The sequence below is a fragment of the Peromyscus eremicus genome, chromosome 15, assembly GCF_949786415.1.
Source record: "Peromyscus eremicus chromosome 15, PerEre_H2_v1, whole genome shotgun sequence".
NCBI classification, from domain to species: Eukaryota; Metazoa; Chordata; class Mammalia; order Rodentia; family Cricetidae; genus Peromyscus; species Peromyscus eremicus.
Window position 1 is genome coordinate 71,361,473 of NC_081431.1, and position 19,275 is coordinate 71,380,747.

The following is a 19,275-nucleotide window of genomic DNA, read 5'->3' on the forward strand; positions in this document are numbered from 1 at the left end:
TACCAATCTCTCCTGCTCTGCTGTATCTTTTTAAAGAACCCAACACATTAAGCCACCAAATAGTTCCTAATTTTAGGGAAAAAAAAATCATTTATTTTTGAGACAGGGTCTCATGTAGCCGAGGTTGGCCGTGAACTTCCTAACAGACAAGGATGACCTTGAACTCCCGACTTGCCTCTCAAGTGCTGGCGTTCCAGGCATATGCTTTCACACAGGGTTTATTCATTACTGGGGATGCTTTTTAAACATTTATTTCATTTTTCAAAATCAAATGTTTTGTTCATTTTATGACAAGAAAGGAAAGAAGGAAGTGATGAAGGGAGGGAAGGGGGAAAAGGAGGGAGGGAGGAAAAGAAGAAAAGAGAATGGCAGAGACCCCTATAGAGAAAGATCATCCACGGATTAATTCTTTAAAGATTTATTTGACAATTTAAAAAACTCACTTGTGGAAGAAAGGAATGCAAAGGTGTACCCCGGGCACTTTCACCAGGAGGAGGTGGGATTAGCTTTGTATCTCTTATAATCTTCTCTGCAGAAGAAAGCAATTTCAGTTTCACTGGCTGAAAAGAAGAAACAGAAAAGGAGAGAAACAGGATTTTAATGTGAAACTAGATTTTAAGCAAGTATGGAAATCCGTATTACATTGGTTTGTTATCATGGATGCTTAAAAGGAAAAGACAAGTTGATGGTTGGACTGCGTAATAACTTTTTACCAAACCAACCAGAAGTTTCCGTGCGGTTATAGTAGATTAAAACTCAAATAATTCAAAAATAAAAGGAAGAATAATTCATGCTAGTGAGATGGTAAAGGAGCTTTCTGCTGAGTCCGGCAGCCTGAGTTCAGTCCTCAGAGTTCACAAGCTGTCCTCTGACTTACACTGACACACACACACACACACACACACACACTTACAAATAAATGAAATTGAGAGTTAACACAAGAGTGAAGATTTTCAGGGGGTTGCCTACATTGCTCATTTATATCCCTGGAAAATAGAAAACCTTGATCTCTTTCAAGTAGACTAGTCAGTTCCAGAAGGGAAGGGGCTCCCCCGCCCCCTCCTGAAATTAGCCCGTAGGTATAATAATTTAATACTTAGAGGATCAGTAGAATATTTTACAGATCACTTTACATTCTCCCTCATGACCCATCAAAATATGTGTCTGAAGAAGTTAATTTTTGGCCCTGCTTATGATTAATTCATGAGGCTTCAGCAATATGCAAAGTGAAAGACACAAATTGGCTTCTATGCAATACCTTCAAATGCCTCTAATTATTCACGGGGGAAATGGCTCAGCTAAAGGACCCACAGAGGTTCAGAAGCTTTCAACCTAGCGGGTCAAGGACTCCGTCTTCTAAAACAATAAGTCAGCAGCATTATTAATTCAGATCTGATGGAGAGCCTTCCCATTATTAAACATGTGGCTCTTCAAGGAGTTGGCACCCACAAGTTCCACACTGGTTTTTTAAAATTAAACCAGGAGTTAATACAGTCTGCTCGGCTTTCACAGAAGGCAAAAGGCCTTCCAAAGCTCAACAAGAAAACAGACATGATTATTCGTAATGAATACTGAGTACTCAATTAACATAGACGCTCCAAAGAGACAAGTGAAACTCTTCAACCCAAATAAATAGGATGAGGAGTGCAGAGGATTACCTCCGGTCTGCAGCGTAGAGCTCTAATCTCATCATTAGATTCTATCACAAAAGAATGAAATTCAAGAGATTAGTACGACATTTCATTAAGAATGTCTTTTGTTGTTTGCAAGAATATCATATGTAGTATCTCTCTAACATAAGCTATCCTGTGCTCCAGAGAAAAATGAACAAATATTGAGGGAAGGAAAACGATACGGCCATATCCACAGATCCTCGGTCCAGATGTACTTCACCCTCGGGATTAAATTTAATCCAAGGGGTTGATAATTTGATTGGGAACTCTCATGGAATTGAGCCTGGGTTGGGTAGGCGCTGCAGAGAAAAACTGAGAATCGAAGACGGGCTAGAGACGAGACTCCCTCAGCAAACAGTGGCTTAGCGAGCAGGTCGTCACGTTTCAAAGAATCGGCTGACTGTAAAGCGGGGCGGGAGGGGCTGGGAGATGGCTCAGTGGGTAAAAGCACTTGCTCTGCAAGCATGAGGAACTGAGTTCGAATCCCCAGCACCCACGTAAAGGCTGAGCATGGCTGCGGGAGTCCGTTACCTCATCACTGTGGGGTGGAGACAGGAGGATCCTGAGAGCAAACTGAACAGCGAGCCTAGCTGAAACAGTTAAACAGCGAGCTTCTGGGTCAGTGTGAGCCCCTGTCTCAAGGTAAGAAGGCAGAGAGTAATAGAGGAAGACACCGGTTGCCCTGCTCTGGCCTCCACAAGCACACAACACACACACACAAGCACTTGCACTTTGCTGAGCAAAGGGGGGGTAAGGCTTCAGAAAACTAGTTATTCCAAGGGAAGGTATCTGGAGCACTATGCCTTGTAAAACAACAACAAAAAGTTTTTTCTGAAGGGACCCATACTGGGGGGAGAGATACACGATTCATTCCTCCCTCTCTTCCTTCTTTTCTTCTTGACAGGGTTTCTAGCCCAGGGTGGCTTTGAACTCCCTCTGTGCCAAAGATGACATGAACTCCTGATCTTGCCTCTACCTCCCCAGCTCTGGAATACGAGTGTGCACCATTAGCCCAGTTAATGCAGTAGTGGGGATGGAACTCAGGAATCTGTGCATACTAGGCAAGCACTCTCCCACGGGCTACACCCTCGGCCCCAGAGCTGTGCTTCTAGTAGAGAAAGCGAAGGCATGTGCTCAGATCACAGGGCAAGGCTTCGTCTTCGTGTGCTGTTACATACGAAACTCTGCAGTCTTTGCCCACCTGGCACTCTGCTGAAGTCACTGAGCTGTAACCACATTTGTCACTGCCTGCCTTTGACACTCACCTGCAGCCTCTCAGGATAATCGGGGAGAAGGCCAGCGCTGAACAGGCAGTTTGATTTTGAGGAGCCATTAGAGTAACTCAATAACTTATGGCTTGGCTTTTGTTAGCCTGTTGGTTTTGAGACAGGGTCTGACTATGTAGTCCTGGCTGGCCTCGAACTCACTATGTGGACCAGGCTGACCTCTCCTCACAAAGACTACGTTACTCAAGTTTAGGATCTACTTTTTCGTTTGTTCAGTTTGGGTGTTTGAGACAAGGTGGAATCGTACAGTGCAGGCTGATAGCCTGGAGCCCATGACCCTCCTGCCTCTGTGTGTACCACCACGGCCAGCTGTGACTCGGTGTTTATACAGCGTGGATGGACGCAAAGGCTCAGAAGAAAACCACTGAAGGTGGAGATTTCATTTTTAGATCATGGCCCCCCAGTCTCTGGAAAACTGGGCCAATAAATGGGTTAAATTTAATGCTTATATATATTATGTATATATTTATATATGTATATATATTTATATATGTATATATTAAAAGCTCGACTGTAACAAATCAGAAAACACAAGCTACAAATTAACTATTCAAAGGTAAAACATAAAGGACTGGAAAGATGGCTCAGTGGTTAAGAGTACCTTCTGTGCAAGCGACCTGAATTTGAATCCCTGGCACCATGTAAAAAAAACTTAGTGTGGTCACACATGCCTGTAACCCCAGTTCGGTGGGAGGTAGAGACAGGAGGCTCCCCAGAATTTGGTAGCCATCACCCTAGCTCCAGGTCTTAAAGAAATAAGGTGAAGAGTGATAGAGCAGACCGTCTGGTGTCTTCCATTGGCCTCTGTGGATGCACCCCCACACAGGCACACGACACACAAGCTCACATACAAAGTAAAGCATAAGACAGTGTCTTAGTTAGGGTTTTTATTGCTGTGAAGAGACACCATGACCCTGGCAACTCTTATAAACAAACATTTAATTGGGGGCGGGGCTCATTTACCGTTTCAGAGGTTCAGTGCATTATCATCATGGCGGGGAGCATGGTGGCGTGCAGGCAGACATGGTGCTGGAGCTGAGAGTCCTACATGTTGACTCAGAGGCAACAGAAAGTTGACTCACTGTCACACTGAGGGAAGCTTGAGAAAAAGAGACCTCAAAGGCCACCCCCACAGTGACACACACCCTCCATCAAGGCCACACCTCCTAACAGTGCCACCCCCTTTGGGGGCCATTTTCTTTCAAGTCACCACAGACATAGTGGCACATGCCTAAAAGCCCAGCACTTGAGAGGCTGAGGCAGGAGGATCATAAGTTCCAGGCTACTGGCATGGATTACAGAGAGAGGACTTGACTCAAAAAACTCTAACTAAACAAACAAACAAACAAACAAGTATATTTTAGACTTTAGCAACATAGTTTCCAAATGGAAAGAATAATTGTTTTTAAAAATCTGGATATCCGTTGGAAATATTTGAGAGACTGGGTTCAAGTACTTAAATTTTTTAAACAATTTAAACAGCAATTACAAATGGTTTTCTTTTTGAGACCAAGTTTCCTGTAGACCAAGTTTTTCTGATGTAGATGAGGATGACTGAACTTCTTAGCCTGCCTCCACCTCCCAAACGTTGGGGTGATAAGCATGGACCACCATGCGCAAGCTGGGGCTAAAGCTGGGGGCTTTGTAGCGGTCAGCAAGCACTCTACCAACTGAGGTGCAGGCCCTCCCACAAGTGACTTTTATGACCACTATCTAACCATTCTCTCCACTAGCATCCCTTCAACTCTTCCTCCCCAAGCTCTATTTAAAACACTTCTTTAAGCTCAGCAGAAAAGAGCAGGTAGGAAGGGGGCACCTGGCTTTAAGTTAAATGTGCTTTGAGCACAGTACAGTGGGTGCAGAGGTCTCGCTCGGTGTGGGAATCTGAAGAGACTGTGAGATCTAAAACCAAGTGTCCTCGTGTCACTATCAAATGAAACCAAGGAGAGCCGCCAAATACATGTGGAGTCTCTTAATTCTGGCCTGCCATTGTGACATGAGCGGGGACATCCAGACTTTAGATATAACATTAAGAATTTTGCCGGGCCGGGCGGTGGTGGCGCACGCCTTTAGTCCCAGCACTCGGGAGGCAGAGCCAGGTGGATCTTTTGCCGGACGGTGGTGGCGCATGCCTTTAATCCCAGCACTCGGGAGGCAGAGCCAGGTGGATCTCTGTGAGTTCGAGGCCAGCCTGGTCTACCAAGTGAGCTCCAGGAAAGGCTCAAAGCTACACAGAGAAACCCTGTCTTGAAAAAACCAAAAAAAAAAAAAAAAAAAAAAAAAAAAAAAAAGAATTTTATAACACTTTTAAACAGATTTCACACACACACACACACACACACACACACCACACCACACCACACACACACACACCACACACACACACACCACACCACACACACCTCTTCAGTGGGACACTGATGATTACTTGAATTAAGAGAAAGTAAGAATAATCTACTCTAACTCTGAAATCTCAAGAGAAATTAGTTTAATCAATCCTCTGACCTATTGAAACACACTTATTGGCTATCAACAAAGACACACTACAAGCTCTCTGTCTACCTTCCTGACCTTATGCTGTGACTTACGTAGTCTGAGAAAAACAGAAAAACAGGTATGTCCTGGCTTTGTGGGACATCCAGGACAGAGTGTCAAGTGATGATAACAGCATTTAAAAAAAAATAGATCTCAGAACAAATTGATGTCCAAAGAGAGTTCCACTCTCTCTTCTGCTCCAGGAAAATGTTTTATCCTTCCTTTTGTATGTATGTGTGTGTATACATGCGTGCCCATGTATGTGTGCACGTGCATGTGGAAGCAGAAGTCAACCTTAGGTGTCATTTTTCAAACACCTGTTTTTTGAGATTTATTTTTGTTTATTTTATGTGTATGGGTTTTTGCCTACATATACATCTGTGCACCACATGCGTACAGTGCCTGCAGAGGCCAGAAGAGGGAGTCAGGGGCCATGAAAGTGGAGTCACAGACACCCGTGAGCCACCAGGTGAGTGTTGGAAATTGAACCTAGGTCCTCTGGAAGATTTTAACTGTTGAGCCATCTCTCCAGCCCCCCACCTGGTTGTTTTTGAGGTAGGGTCTCTCATTGGCCTGTGAGAGTAGGCCAAGTAGGCTACGCCGGACCTGCCTATCTCCTCCTTCCCAGAGCTGGGATTAGAAGTATGCACCATCACACCTAGCTCTTTTACATGGATCTGAGGGGACCGAACTTAGATCCACATGCTCACAAAACCCTAACCTTCAAATCTTTCTGTGTAGAACTCACAGCTGAGTTCTGCTTCTAAATTTTTATCAATGGAGGCTGAAATGAGGGGAAATGGTCTTACTGGGACCTTTATATCATGCTTGCTTTGTCTAGGGCTGGCTGTGTAAATCAGCCAGTAGGGAAGATTTCAAACAACACATGAAAGACAGCACATAATGAAACATCTGAGCTTTCGTACACCAGGCACATGCCTGCTTGGAGTTGGAGAGGTAAAAATATCTATGCAGTGGAATGCAATCCAGCCATGAAAAGGATGGAATCCTAGCATATGTAACAATATGCATAGAGCTTGATGACATTAGATAAGGACATACATCAGTCACAGAAAGATAAACACCTGTGGAGCTCACTCCTATGTGAAAGCTAAAATGTACTTTTTGGGGATCGAGGGGCGGTTCAGTGGGTAAAGTGCTTGATGTAGTATGTTGGAACTCTAGCACCCACATAAAAAGCCGGGCATGGAGGTCCATGTCTGCAACCCCAGTACTTGGGGAGATAGGAGGGTCTCTAGAGCTCATGGACCAGTCAGCCTACATGAGTTCCAAGGTCAGTGAGACACTGTCTCAAAAAATAAGGTGGAGAACAATTGAAGAAGACATTCAATGCTGACCTCTGGCCTCACATGAGCATGCACACACACAAACTTATACCCCACTGTAGTGTTTTGAATAAAAATGGTCCCCACAGGCTAATAGAGAGTAGCACTATTAAGAGGTGTGGCCTTGTTGGAGGAAGTGTGTCATTGGGGGTGGGCTTTAAGGTTCAGAAGCTCAAGCCAGGTCCAGTGGCTCTCTCTCATTCCTGCTGCCTGACAATCTACATGTAGGACTCTCAGGCCCTCTCCAGCACCACGTCTGCCTGAGTGCTGCCATGCTTCCTGCCTTGATGACAACAGACTAAACTTCTGAACTGTAAGCCAGCCCCAATTCAATGCTTTCCTTTAGAAGAGCTGCTGTGGTCATGGTGTCTCTTCACAGCAATAGAAACCCTAACTAAGACACCCAAATGTACACAAACACATACATAATCTACACACATTTTAAAAAGGTATTTTCATAGAATTAGGCTTCCAGGGGTCAGGATATGTTGTATTTCAAAATGGCTTGAAGGACAGGTTTCTCATGTTCCCAACATTAAATAAGTAATGTGTCTGAAGTGACAGACTTGATCATTATATATGTATACATGTATGTATGTACGTATGTATATATATGTGTGTGTGTATGTATTTGTGTATCAAAATATGACACTGTACTCCAGAGTGCAAATATCTTTACTTATAAATACATAAAATTGTTACAAACACATAAAATCATTATGTGTCAATTTTATGTGTCAAAAAGTGATACTTTAAAATAATAAAAACCATGGTACAGCTCAGTAGTGCAATGCCTGCCAGTGTGTGCAAGGCCCTGAGTTTAATCCCCAGCATTGCTAGAGAAAAGGAAAACATAAATAAAACCTAAACAACAAATGCTAACAGGAACAAAGGAGGATGAGCTGAGAAGGTGGCTCAGTTGGTCACGTGATGTCTGGCAAGCTTGAGGATCTGCTTTTCTTTATTCCATTCCTGAGGCAACCGGGGGTGTGGGGATGGGGGGGTGGGAGGGTGGGGGGTGGGGAGCCGGCAGGGGAGCCAGGCATGGTGGCCTGTGCTCGTAATCCCAGTGCTGTGAGGCCCCTGGGGCTCACCGGCCAGCCTAGCCTACTTGATGATTTTCAGGCTAGTGAGAGACCCTGTCTCAAAAAACCAAAGTGGATAGCTCCTGAAGAACGACGATTGAAGCTGTCCTCAGGTCTGTGCACTCACATGTGCACATATGCACACCTATCTGAACACACACACACACACACACACACACACACACAGCCCACAAATAAAGGAAGAAGCGTCGGTAGGTGTGGTGATATTGTGTTCCCCAAAATATTGTGCACCCTAATTAACTTATCTGGGGTCAGAGAACAGAACAGCCACTACATACAGAGGCCAGAAAATGGTGGCACACACGCCTTTAATCCTAGCATTCCAGAGGCAGAGATCCACCTGGATCTCTGTGAGTTTAAAGCCACACTGGAAACAGCTAGGCATGGTAACAAGGGCCTTTAATCCCAGGAAGTGATGGCAGAAAGCAGAAATGTATATAAGGCACAAAAACCAGGAACTAGGCCTGGTTAAGCTTTTAGGCTTTGAGCAGCAGTTCAGCTGAGATCCATTTGGATGAGGACTCAGAAGCTTCCAGTCTGAGGAAACAGGATCAGCTGAGGAAATGGCGAGGTGAGGTAGCTGTGGCTTGTTCTGCTTCCCTGATCTTCCAGCATTCACCCCAATACCTGGCTTCAGGTTTGTTTTTATTAATAAGACCTGTTAAGATTCATGCTACAGGTAGGGGTGCTTTCTGAATCTGTTCTAGAACCCCAGCCTGCATTGCTGAGTCTTGACAGCCACTGTGACAGGGAAGAAAACACAGGACAGGCAAGGGCCTGGATCCTTAAGGAAATGCAGACCCACACTGTGAAGGGGGGGGCAGAGACTTGCACAGTGTTTCTCTATGTAGGATGCGACCGAGAGGTTCTGGATGGAGGCAGAGGGCAGGATGCTGACGGCAGACGTGATACACAAAGTGAGAACCAACCCCAGGGGAGTTGTGGGATTATTACAGAACCACGGTTGGCAAGAGAGGCCTCAGATAATCGGTGCTGGTGTGGCCCACTGACACCGGCTTTAACGTCTTCACAGTAAAACACAACCTGCTCTGTGAGAGTCACTAAGCCGTGAATTCTTTCTCACAACAGGACAGATTCAAAGAGGAGAGCGGGAACACAAAGCAAAATGAAACAGATGAAAACAGCACTGCAAAACTTACGGCACTTTTCCTTCTGAGGTAAATTAGTCCAGGAAACTTCACTTATTGAGGACAACCTTTGAGTCATATAAGTTAAATGTCTCGGTGAAACTCCCTCCTCTTCCCAGTAGTAAATCCTATTTTTCTTTTTGATGTGTGTTGTGTAGGTGCGTGCAATATCTACATACATGTGCACACAGAGGCCAGGGGAGGATGTCAGTGTCCCGGTCCATCACTCCCCACCTTGTTTCTTCCAGAGGGTCTCTCACTTAACCTGGAGCTAGGGTGGCAGCCGACAAGCCCCAGTGATCTCCTGTCTTAATCCTCCACAGCTCTGGGGTTATAGGTAAATGTGTGTAGCCATGCCCAAGCTTTTTATACGGGTGCTGGGGATATGAACTCAGGTCCTCAGGCTTGAGCAACAAATCCTCTTAATCCTTCAGTGATCTTCCCAGCCCTAAAGCAAATCACTTTATTTATACAAGTCCCCCAACAAAAATGGGCGCTACTGTCAGGAATATACCATGGGTGGTATATGTTGTATACTACTGTGTGGGATATATCACGGATGGTATATACTGTATGCTACTGTGTGGGATATACCACGGGTGGTATATATCGTACACTACTGTGTGGGATATGCCACGGGGTCCCAGGAAAGCAGAAAGGCTGCAGAGGAACGGCATCTTGTTCTCTTCTCCCGGCTCCTCTCCCAGCCTTTCTTTTCCAACTCCTGCAGAAAGTCAGGATGACACATTTATCACACTGGCATTATTCCCATGGTAACTGGCTGTGATAGCAGACTGACAGCTTTTCAGTGAGATCAAGGAGAGGAGAGGAGCGAGTGCTGACTTTGAGTTTGTCTCTTAAACCTCCCCGAAGCCGAAGCAGACACAGGCAGGGAGGAAAAGTCCCTAGAAATATCACACTTGACAACTCGACTCCCACTTGTAATTTCCTCTGCTCTCGGGGGACTGCGTCCTCCCCCAGATATAACCAAGGCTTGTTCCCCAGAGGACAGAACACAGCTCTAGGAAATGGAGGAAATTGTTTCTAGGAAGGACCCACATGCTGCCTTGCCAGGTCTAGAGGGCATTTTTGGGGATCCCTAGATCACTCCAGGCCCAGAGGTGACTCCATAAAAAGGATCTGATTTGAATCAGAGTCTGATCAAAGCCTTAAAACAAAAAGGGGCAAAATGCTCGCCTTGCCAGCATCAGGACCTGAGTGTCATCCTCAAAACCTACATTTTTAAAAAGGCCAGATGTAGTGCACACACTTGTAATCCTGGGACCCAGAAAGTGGACACAGGCAGGTTTCCAGGGCTCACTGGCTGGCTGGTGTGTGGTCCTTCCTCCATACACACTTACAAACATGGATTATGTACCTTTTATTATTTAAAAATTTTTAAATATTGTTATGTATGTGTGCGTGTGTGTTTGTGAGTAGGTATATACATGTGTGTGTGTGGAGGGGGAGGTACAGGCAGTGGTCAGAAAGAGGGCATTCGATTCCCTGGAGCTGGAGTTACAGGCAGTTGTGAGCCACCCAGTAGGAGTCCTGGGATGCAGGCTCATCTTCTGGAAGAGCATCAAGTGCATGTAACTGCTGAGTCATCTGTTCAGCCCCATGTGTATGTTTTAAATGATGATATCACACAATATATTTTTTATCCATGGGATAAATATCCACATCAGTGATTCAGACGAGGAATCGGAAAGGGAACCCTACCGCCTTCAGAAGGTGGACCTGAGGAGGCATGCTCCTGTAGACTTAGAAGACTTAGAAGGACACAGAAAGTGGTCCTCAACTACAGAGCATGAAAGGAAATGTATGCTCTCAGCAGATGTGCATGAGAAAGTCCTATCCCACACTATAACCTACCTGAGGCTCACCAGTTTTATTCATGACTGCCAATCTTGTAATAATTGCTGGTGGTTCAAAGTCACCCAGATGGACACAGTGGACAGAAACAGGTTCTGAGCCCAAGCCCTGGGGGCCAGGGTGTACTCTCAGTTTCTTGGCTCTGCTATGCAGATAGCATCTCTTTCAGCATGCATTTGCCACCCGAGTAACAGTGTGGAAGTATTTTTGACATCGTAACTGTTCCTTCAATCTGTACAGTTTTTCATTTTTTTCTATACTAACTACAAGGTTGTTTGCATGTATGTCTATGTTGTATGTGTACATACACATGTGTGTTCAGGTGTGTGTGTGTGTGTGTGTGTGTGTGTGTGTGTGTGCATGTGGAGGCCAGAATTTGATATCAGAAATCTTCCTCAGTCATTTTCCACCTTATTTTTGTTTTTACTTTCAAATTCAATTAATTTTTAAAAATAGTGTGTGTGTTTGCACATGCTCATGCTCAGTGATCAATGAAGTAAGAAGGTATAAGAATTTGAGACATACAAAGTTGTAAGCTGCCCAACATGGGTGCTAGGAACTGAACTTGGGTCCTCTGCAAGAGCAGTGTATAATTTTAGCCACTGAGCCATCTCTCCAAATCTTCGACGTTATTTGTTTGAGACAGAATCTCACTGAACTTGGAGCTCAGTGACTGTTTAGCCTGGCTGGCCAATGAGCCCTAAAGATCCTCCGGTGTCCACCTCCCCAGCACTGAGATAACAGAAATGGGCCACCACACCTTGCTGGTTTTGTTACCTACCTACCTACCTCCTCCCTTCCTTCTTTCTATTTTAATTTGACTGCTAAGGATTAAACTTGGGTTTTTACCGAGTAAACACTTTACCCATCACCTCTCCAAGTCCTGAAGAGTTCTTCAGTCAGGCTATGTAGTAGGACAGGCCCATAGGGTCAAGGAAATTGACTCAAACCAGTTGCCAAGGCATGCACATAATGTACTTCCTTATGAGCCAACCTGGAGTCTGTCTGAGGGCCTAGCAACAGGAGCTGTCAGAGTTCCTGATTGTGCCCAGCCAATGAGGGATGGCCATGCAATGTCACACAGCCTGGGTGCTGGCAGGAGGGTATATAAGGCTTCCCCCATTATGGACTCCCAGTGTCTGTATCATTGATGCCACGCCTTCTCACCCCCTCCCCTGAGTAAGCCATCAGGATCCAGCAACAAGGCCAGCAACTTTTTATGTGTCATTGAACACTCAACATACGTATTCATAGTTTGTTATTTTTCCTTTAGGTCTGTGTCTTATTTAGGGTTTACACTGCTGTGATGAAGACCACGACCATAAGCAAATTGGAGAGAAAGGAGGTTATTTTGGCTTATAGTTTCACATCACAGTCCATCATTGACGGAAGTCATGTCAGGAACTCAAGCTGGGCAGGAACTTGAGGTAAAGGCTGAAGCAGAGATCAAGGAGTCCTACTTACTGGCTTGCTCAGTCTGTACCCAGCACCACCAGCCCAGGGGTGACACCATTCACGGTGAGCTGGGCCCTCCCATATTAATTATCAATTAAGAAAATGTATCGCAGGCTTGCCCAGAGGCCACTGCTGGGGGCATTTTCTCACTGGAGGCTCTTGTTTCCCTGAATGACTTTAAGTCAAGTTGACATAAAACTAGCCAACACAGTCTCTTTACCATTTTTAGTATCATATTATACATTTCCCCTTCTATAACCTCTCCTCTGAAGTCATGAACTCACATTTTTATTAGATGACAAGATGGCACTTGCTCCAAGCCTGAAGTCCTTAGTTCCATTCCCTGGGACCCACAGGCTGTCCTCTGACCTCCATATGCTTACCACAGTGCATACCACTGCACCCCCCTCGCACATGAACACACTTACATAGATGCATGCAAAAAAAGTATAAAAAATTTTTTTGAGACAGGGTCTCACTATGTAGCTCTGGCTATCCTAGAACTCACTCTGTAGACCAAGCTGGTCACTAACTCACAGAGATCCACCTGCCTCTGCCTCCCAAGTGCTAGGATTAAAGGCATGTACCCCAATACCTAGCAAGTAAAAAATACTTTAAAATTATTTTTACATTGTGACATTAATTCATCTAGAATTTCTTTTTAAATAGAGACTGAATTAAAGATTTAAAATTTATTTCCTAGAAACTCACATAGTTTTGGCTAATTCATTTCTCCTTTGTTTATTTGCAAGATGTCAATTTTATTATCTCAAAGTCTATCTCCTGAGTCCTTGAGCATTCTGTCTTCCTTCAGCAGGAGTGTGTCGTCGTCCTCCAAACCCAAACACAACAAAAATTTTACATTGTTTTTCACTGAGCTACTTGTCCACTCCCACATCAATACCAGTCTATAACGTTCATTTCGGTGCTGGCTTTTAAAGCAAGCCAGCCTTCCCCCAGGCTCTAGAAGTCTCAATTAGACAAGTGCCCCCTGCTATAAAAGCAGCATTTGATACAGCAAGTGTCAAGTTAAAAAATCATTTCTCACTGGCACAAAATAAGCATTCAATACCTATTTGGTGGATGGCTTTTTCCAAATAGCAAAAACATTAATTTATTATTTATTTATTTATAGACAGGCTCGCAGCAGATAGTCTAGATTGGTCTTGCACTTGCTATATAACCCAGGATGACCTGAAACTCACGGCCGTCCAGCCTCAGCCTCCCCTGTGCCAGGACTAAAGGCATGCACCACCATGCCCAGAAAGAAGCCATTATAATTGTCCCAAATTTGATTTTACTTCCAGGGAACTTGATCCTGGATGAAGTTACAGAAAATAATACAAGCATCAGAGAATACAATTCCTGTGCACAATTCAGACACAGAAAATGATTTTTAATTTCATATAACAATAAATCTACTGCATTCATAATATGAACAGGCACTAATTACAGCAAATTGTGTAGACTTAACACAGATATCAAGTTTATGATTTCATAACCCACCATTTATTTATTTGTGTCTCTGTGTGTGTCTGTGTCTGTCACTGTGTCTGTGTGTGCAAGTGCCCATGCAGATGCAAGAGTTGATGTGTGCAGAGGCCAAAAGAGGACATCAGTGGTCCTGCTTGCCATCTTATTCCCCTGAGGCAGCGTCTCTCACCGAACCCGTAGCTAGGCACAGCCAGCAAGCGCGAGAGACCCTCCCATCTCCACCTCCCACACTGCTGTGGTTATAGGTACTTACACAGCCACACTCCCCTTTTTTACAGGGATGCTGGGGATCAAACTCAGGTCCTCATGCTTGCACAGCAAGCTCACCTACCCACGGAGCCATCTCCCCAGCCCTTTGACCTAGTATTTTAAATCCTGTTTCCATGGAAAGATCACTGTCAGGAATTCACATAAACCATGTGAATCCTTTAAAAGTAGATTCCTGGCATGCAGTAAAAGCGGCTCAACTGAACACCTGTCCAAAATGACAACAAAACCTCACGGCTTCCCAGTGTAACCCTCACTGTCCACATCTCTTACCTACTGTACTTGGGGACTTACGGAGGAAGTGTGCGCTGGGACACTAGCTTGCTCTCAGAGCACAGAGGTGTGTCAGAGGCAGCAAGTGCCTTCTGCTTAGAACTCCTGCTCATATTCATGCACATACTGAAGGCCTAAGTAGACTAACACTGACATCTAATGGCCACACAGAATTTCTTTCAAATGGAACTGAACGCACATTCTAAGTTGAAAGGCTAAATCAGGTCATTTTCTCACTGTACACACCAGGCTTATAGTTTAAATTCCACGGCTTAGCTGGCCTTGAGAGTCTTGAGTGACTGTCAGAAGTTACACTGCGTGTTGTACAAACAACATCTCATTTCATTATTCTACATTAGTTCCACTAGGTCCATTTCTCTCCAACCGTGCTGATGACAGTCGGCAGTTAGTGTACTAATAGCCTGTCAATCATTTACAATGACCCTCACCAGAGTTCGGAACAAACCTGCAAAGAACTCTTTGCATTCTGCACGTATGCAGAGCAAACTCCAGTGCCCTGGGTCAAATGATCAGCACGCACAGCATTCTCAGCACAGGGGCTTTACTTTGGGAGGATTCTCAGACACTTTCATCCAGGGGCCCTCGCACACAGGCCGGGAAGCCCCATGCCCCTCCATCCACCCCAGCCCTTCTTACCTACTCCTGAGTCCTTGAGTGTTCTGTCTTCCTTCAGCAGGAGTGTGTCATCGTCCTCCAAACCCAACACAAGCTCATTTGTCTAGAAAGAAAGAACCCCCACTTGATCAGGACACTTGGCCAAGACGTCACAAAGACCAGAGAGTGGTACTTGGAGAGGCTGGGAAACGGCTGAGTCAGCAGTGTTCGCCCTGCAAGTTCGAGGACCTGAGTTTGGAACCCCGTGCCATGCAATCTCAGTGTTGGGGAGGTGGAGACAGGAGGACCTCTGGAGCTCACTGACCGGCCAGCCTAATCAATCAGCAAGTCCCAGGCCCAGTGAGAGACCCTGTCTCAAAGAGGGATGTGGATGGGACTGGAGAGATGACTCAGAGGTTAGAGCTTGCTGCTCTATCATGAAGACTGGAGTTTAGATCCCAGCACCCACGTCAGACAGCTCACAACACCAGTAACTCTAACTCCAGAGGATCCAAGACTCTTCTGCACTCTACAGGCACCCTCCACACACACACACACACACACACACACACACACACACACACACACACACGTACATATACCCACATTGACACACGCAAATAACAAACAAAGAAATATTTTAAAAAGTAAAGTGGACAATAGAGGAAGACACCCAACACTAACTTCTGGCTTCCATATCCATGCACACATATATGCACCCAGCATGTACATGGGTACACACCTATACCACACACACACACACACACACACACAGCTGTTACGTGGAGTCTCAGCAATAATCTAAGTCATGTTAAATTCTACTATGGTAAGGAGATAACAGAGAAGATGCAGAATGTAGACCTACTAAGTGCTAACACTGTAAGCTACATTGTAGACAGTGCTACAAAGAGGCTTTGGAATCAAACTAGGGTTCCAAGGCATGTTCCCTTGGTGCCCAGCTCTGTGCGCTCAACACTGCAAACTTCTCCAAGCTTTAGTTACCTTGCAGCTACAGAAGGAGAAGTGAGTGCAGCTTCCCCTTTCTTTCCCTAGTACTGAGGAAGATGTGTGATGATCCGATGACCCGTCCGGACCCTCAGCACTGAGTAGGCCCTCTACGTCTGCTGTCACCGTGCTGCGTCATCATCACAAGAACCTGGGAGGAACTGCAAAAAAGTAGGCCTGGGGCGAGTGGCTCATCAGAGGTGGAACTGAAGATGCACTCTTGACAAAATGTGACTTCTCAGAGGAGCAACTTGGCCTTCAGTGGCCCCGAGGGCACATATCTAAAATCCTCACCCAAGCTGACAAGGATTTCAGCCCGTGTCTTATTAACTGTCACATTTCCTCGTGATTTGGAGTGGTACTGATGTTTGTTCTCCAGAGATGTTTGCAAATCCAGTTGGACATCACGTGAGACAATTTGAAGTTGTTGTCTCCCCTGAATAGCACCTGGAAGTTCCTGTGGATTGGGCACATGGTACCACCTGCCAATCAGAATCCAGCTGTTCGTAGTCTATTCTAGTTCCCTTTATGTGTGTGCATGAGAATGCATGGGTATGTGTGCAATGGAGGCCAGGAGCCAATGTTGGGTGGCTTGCTCAATCTCTACTTTGGAGATTTTTGGAACAGGGTCTGTGGAGGTTTGAAAGAAAATGTCCCTCAAAGGGAGTGGTACTATTAGAAGGTGTGGCCTTGCTGGAGTGGGTGTTACCTTGTTAGAAGAAGTGTGTCACCGTGGGGCAGGCTTTGAGGTCTCCTTTATGCTCAAGCCACACCCAGTATCTCAGTTCACTTCCTGTTGCCTGTAAGATCTAGAACTCTCAGTTACCTCCCCAGCACCATGTCTGTTTGCATGCTGCCATGTCCCGCCATGACGATAATGGACTGAACCTCTGAACCGTAAACCAGCCCAATTAAACTTTTTCCTTTATGAGATTTGCTGTGGTCATGGTGTCCCTTCACAGCAATAAAACCCTAAGATAAGGTCTTTCACTGAACCTAGAACTCACTGATTAGCTGGACTAGCTGGCATAAGCCCTGGGGAGCTGCCTGTCTCTGCCTCCCCAGGCTGATTACTAAAAAAAAAGATTTTCTTTCCTTTTACATACCAACCCCTGTTCCCCCTCCTTCCTCTTCTCCTGCTCCCCCCACCTACCCTCATCTCACCCCCATCCCCTCCTCATAGAGAGTAAGGTCTCCCTTGGATAGTCAACACAGGCTGTTATACCATGTTAGGGCTAGACCTAGGCCCAACATGCATCCCTCCTGCATCAAGGCTGAGTAGAGCATTGCACCATAGGAAATGGGGTCTAAAAAGCCAGTTTGTGTACCCAGGATAAGTCCTGGTCCCATTCACATCAAGCCACACAACTTTCACCCCCATTCAGAGGGCCTAGTTCAGGCCTATGCAGGCTCCCCAGCTGTCAGTCCACAGTCCATGAACTCCCATTAGCTTGGGTCAGCTATTTCTGTGTTTTTTCCCATCATGATTCTGACCCCCTTGCTCTTATAATCTTTCCTTCCTCTCTTCAACTGAACCCAGGATCTTGGCCAAGTGCTTGGCTGTGGGTCTCTGCATCTGCTTCCATCAGCTACATCAGCTATGATGACAATTAGGGTAGACACCAATCTGAGTGCACATTCTTAGCCATCAGGGAAATGCAAATCAAAACGACTCTGAGATATCATCTTATGCCTGTCAGAGTGGCTAAGATAAAAAATATAGATGACAGCCTATGTTGGAGAAGATGTGGAGAAAGGGGAACTCTCCTCTACCTGCTGGTGGGAATGCAATCTTGTATAGCCACTCTGGAAATCAGTATGGCAGTATCTCAAAAAATTGGGAATCCACCTACCTCAAGACCCAGCAATACCACTCCTGGGTATATACCCAAAAGATGCTCAACCACACCACAAGGACATTCGCTCAATCATGTTCATAGCAGCATTATTTGTAATAGCCAGAACTTGGAAACAATCTAGATGCCCTTCAACAGAAGAATGGATAAAGAAAACGTGATACATTTACACAATGGAGTATTATGCAGCAATAAAAGCCAATGTCATCATGAAATTTGTAGGCAAATGGATGGAATTAGAAAAAATCATCCTGAGTGAGATAACCCAGACCCAGAAAGACAAACACAGTATGTACTCACTCATAAGTGAATGTTAGAAGCAAAGCAAAGGATAACCAGTCTACAATCCATAACCCAGAGAAGCTAGGTAAAGAGAAGGACATTAAGAGGGACACACATGGACCACCCCAGGAAAGGGAAAGGGTTAAGATCTCCTGGGCAAACTGAGAGGGGAGAATAGAGGGGAGGGGGTGGGAGGGGAAAGGAGGTGGGAACATGGGGGAGAGATGGGGAGGGAGAGCAATGAAAGAGATACCTTGACAGAGAGTACCATTAAGGGGATGGGGAGAAGTCTGCAGCTAGGGAAAACCCCAGGAACTCAGGAGATTGTCCCCAGCTAAAACTCATAGCAGTGGTGGAGAGGGTTCTCACACACCTGCCTTTCTATGTGAGTTCTGGGGACCTCAACCCTGGTCCTCATGCAACACTTTGCTGACGAAATCATTTCCCAAGCCCAGTCCACCGTATTTCTAGAATATATTTGAGACAGACTCAACAGAAAGGTCTCTCCACTGCCAAACAGAAGCCCCACAAGCCAGAGACCACATTCCACGGATCATGAACTTCACTCAGTACAGACTTGAACTTGAACTCCAGAGTACATTCACCGAAAAAAAATTCAACGCTTCATTAAAAAGTTCTTTTAGAACACAGAATCTAAACACAAAATCCCCCAAGCACATAGAGAGTGAAAACTGCAGTCTCCCACCCCTACGCCCTAGCTACTGAGCTGTCCTCTGCAGAACCTGTACCTGGCCATGTGTGCTTCCTGACACCACCGACATATGCGTCACACGTGTGGAGATGTGCCTGTAAACTTTGCTGTGCAAACAGAAATGCATCATGTGCCGTCTTCTAAAGTCTTACGGTTTTTCTCTCTTAAAACTATGGCTGTAGGGCAGGAGAGATGGCTCACCCACCAAGTAAGAGTATTTTCTGCGCAAGCATGAGGACTTGAGTTCAAATCCCCAGCTCCCTCAAAAGGCTGTGGGTGCCTGTGACTTCAGTGCTATATGGAGTGCAGACAGGAGTCGCTGGGGCTCACTGGCTGCCAGCCTAATT

General features: G+C 45.4%; 1 protein-coding gene across 1 annotated transcript in view; it reads right to left on the reverse strand.

Moving 5' to 3' along the window:
- Positions 1-402: 402 nt before the first annotated feature.
- C15H2orf76 (chromosome 15 C2orf76 homolog) overlaps positions 403-19,275 on the reverse strand; it is a 66,980-nt gene continuing 48,107 nt past the window's right edge. The window contains exons 5-6 of the mRNA XM_059280857.1: positions 15,116-15,197; positions 403-560 (exon numbers count right to left, since the gene is read on the reverse strand). Of these exons, the coding sequence (XP_059136840.1) occupies positions 484-560; positions 15,116-15,197 (159 nt within the window). The 3' untranslated portion in view covers positions 403-483. The remainder of the gene's footprint in view (positions 561-15,115; positions 15,198-19,275) is intronic.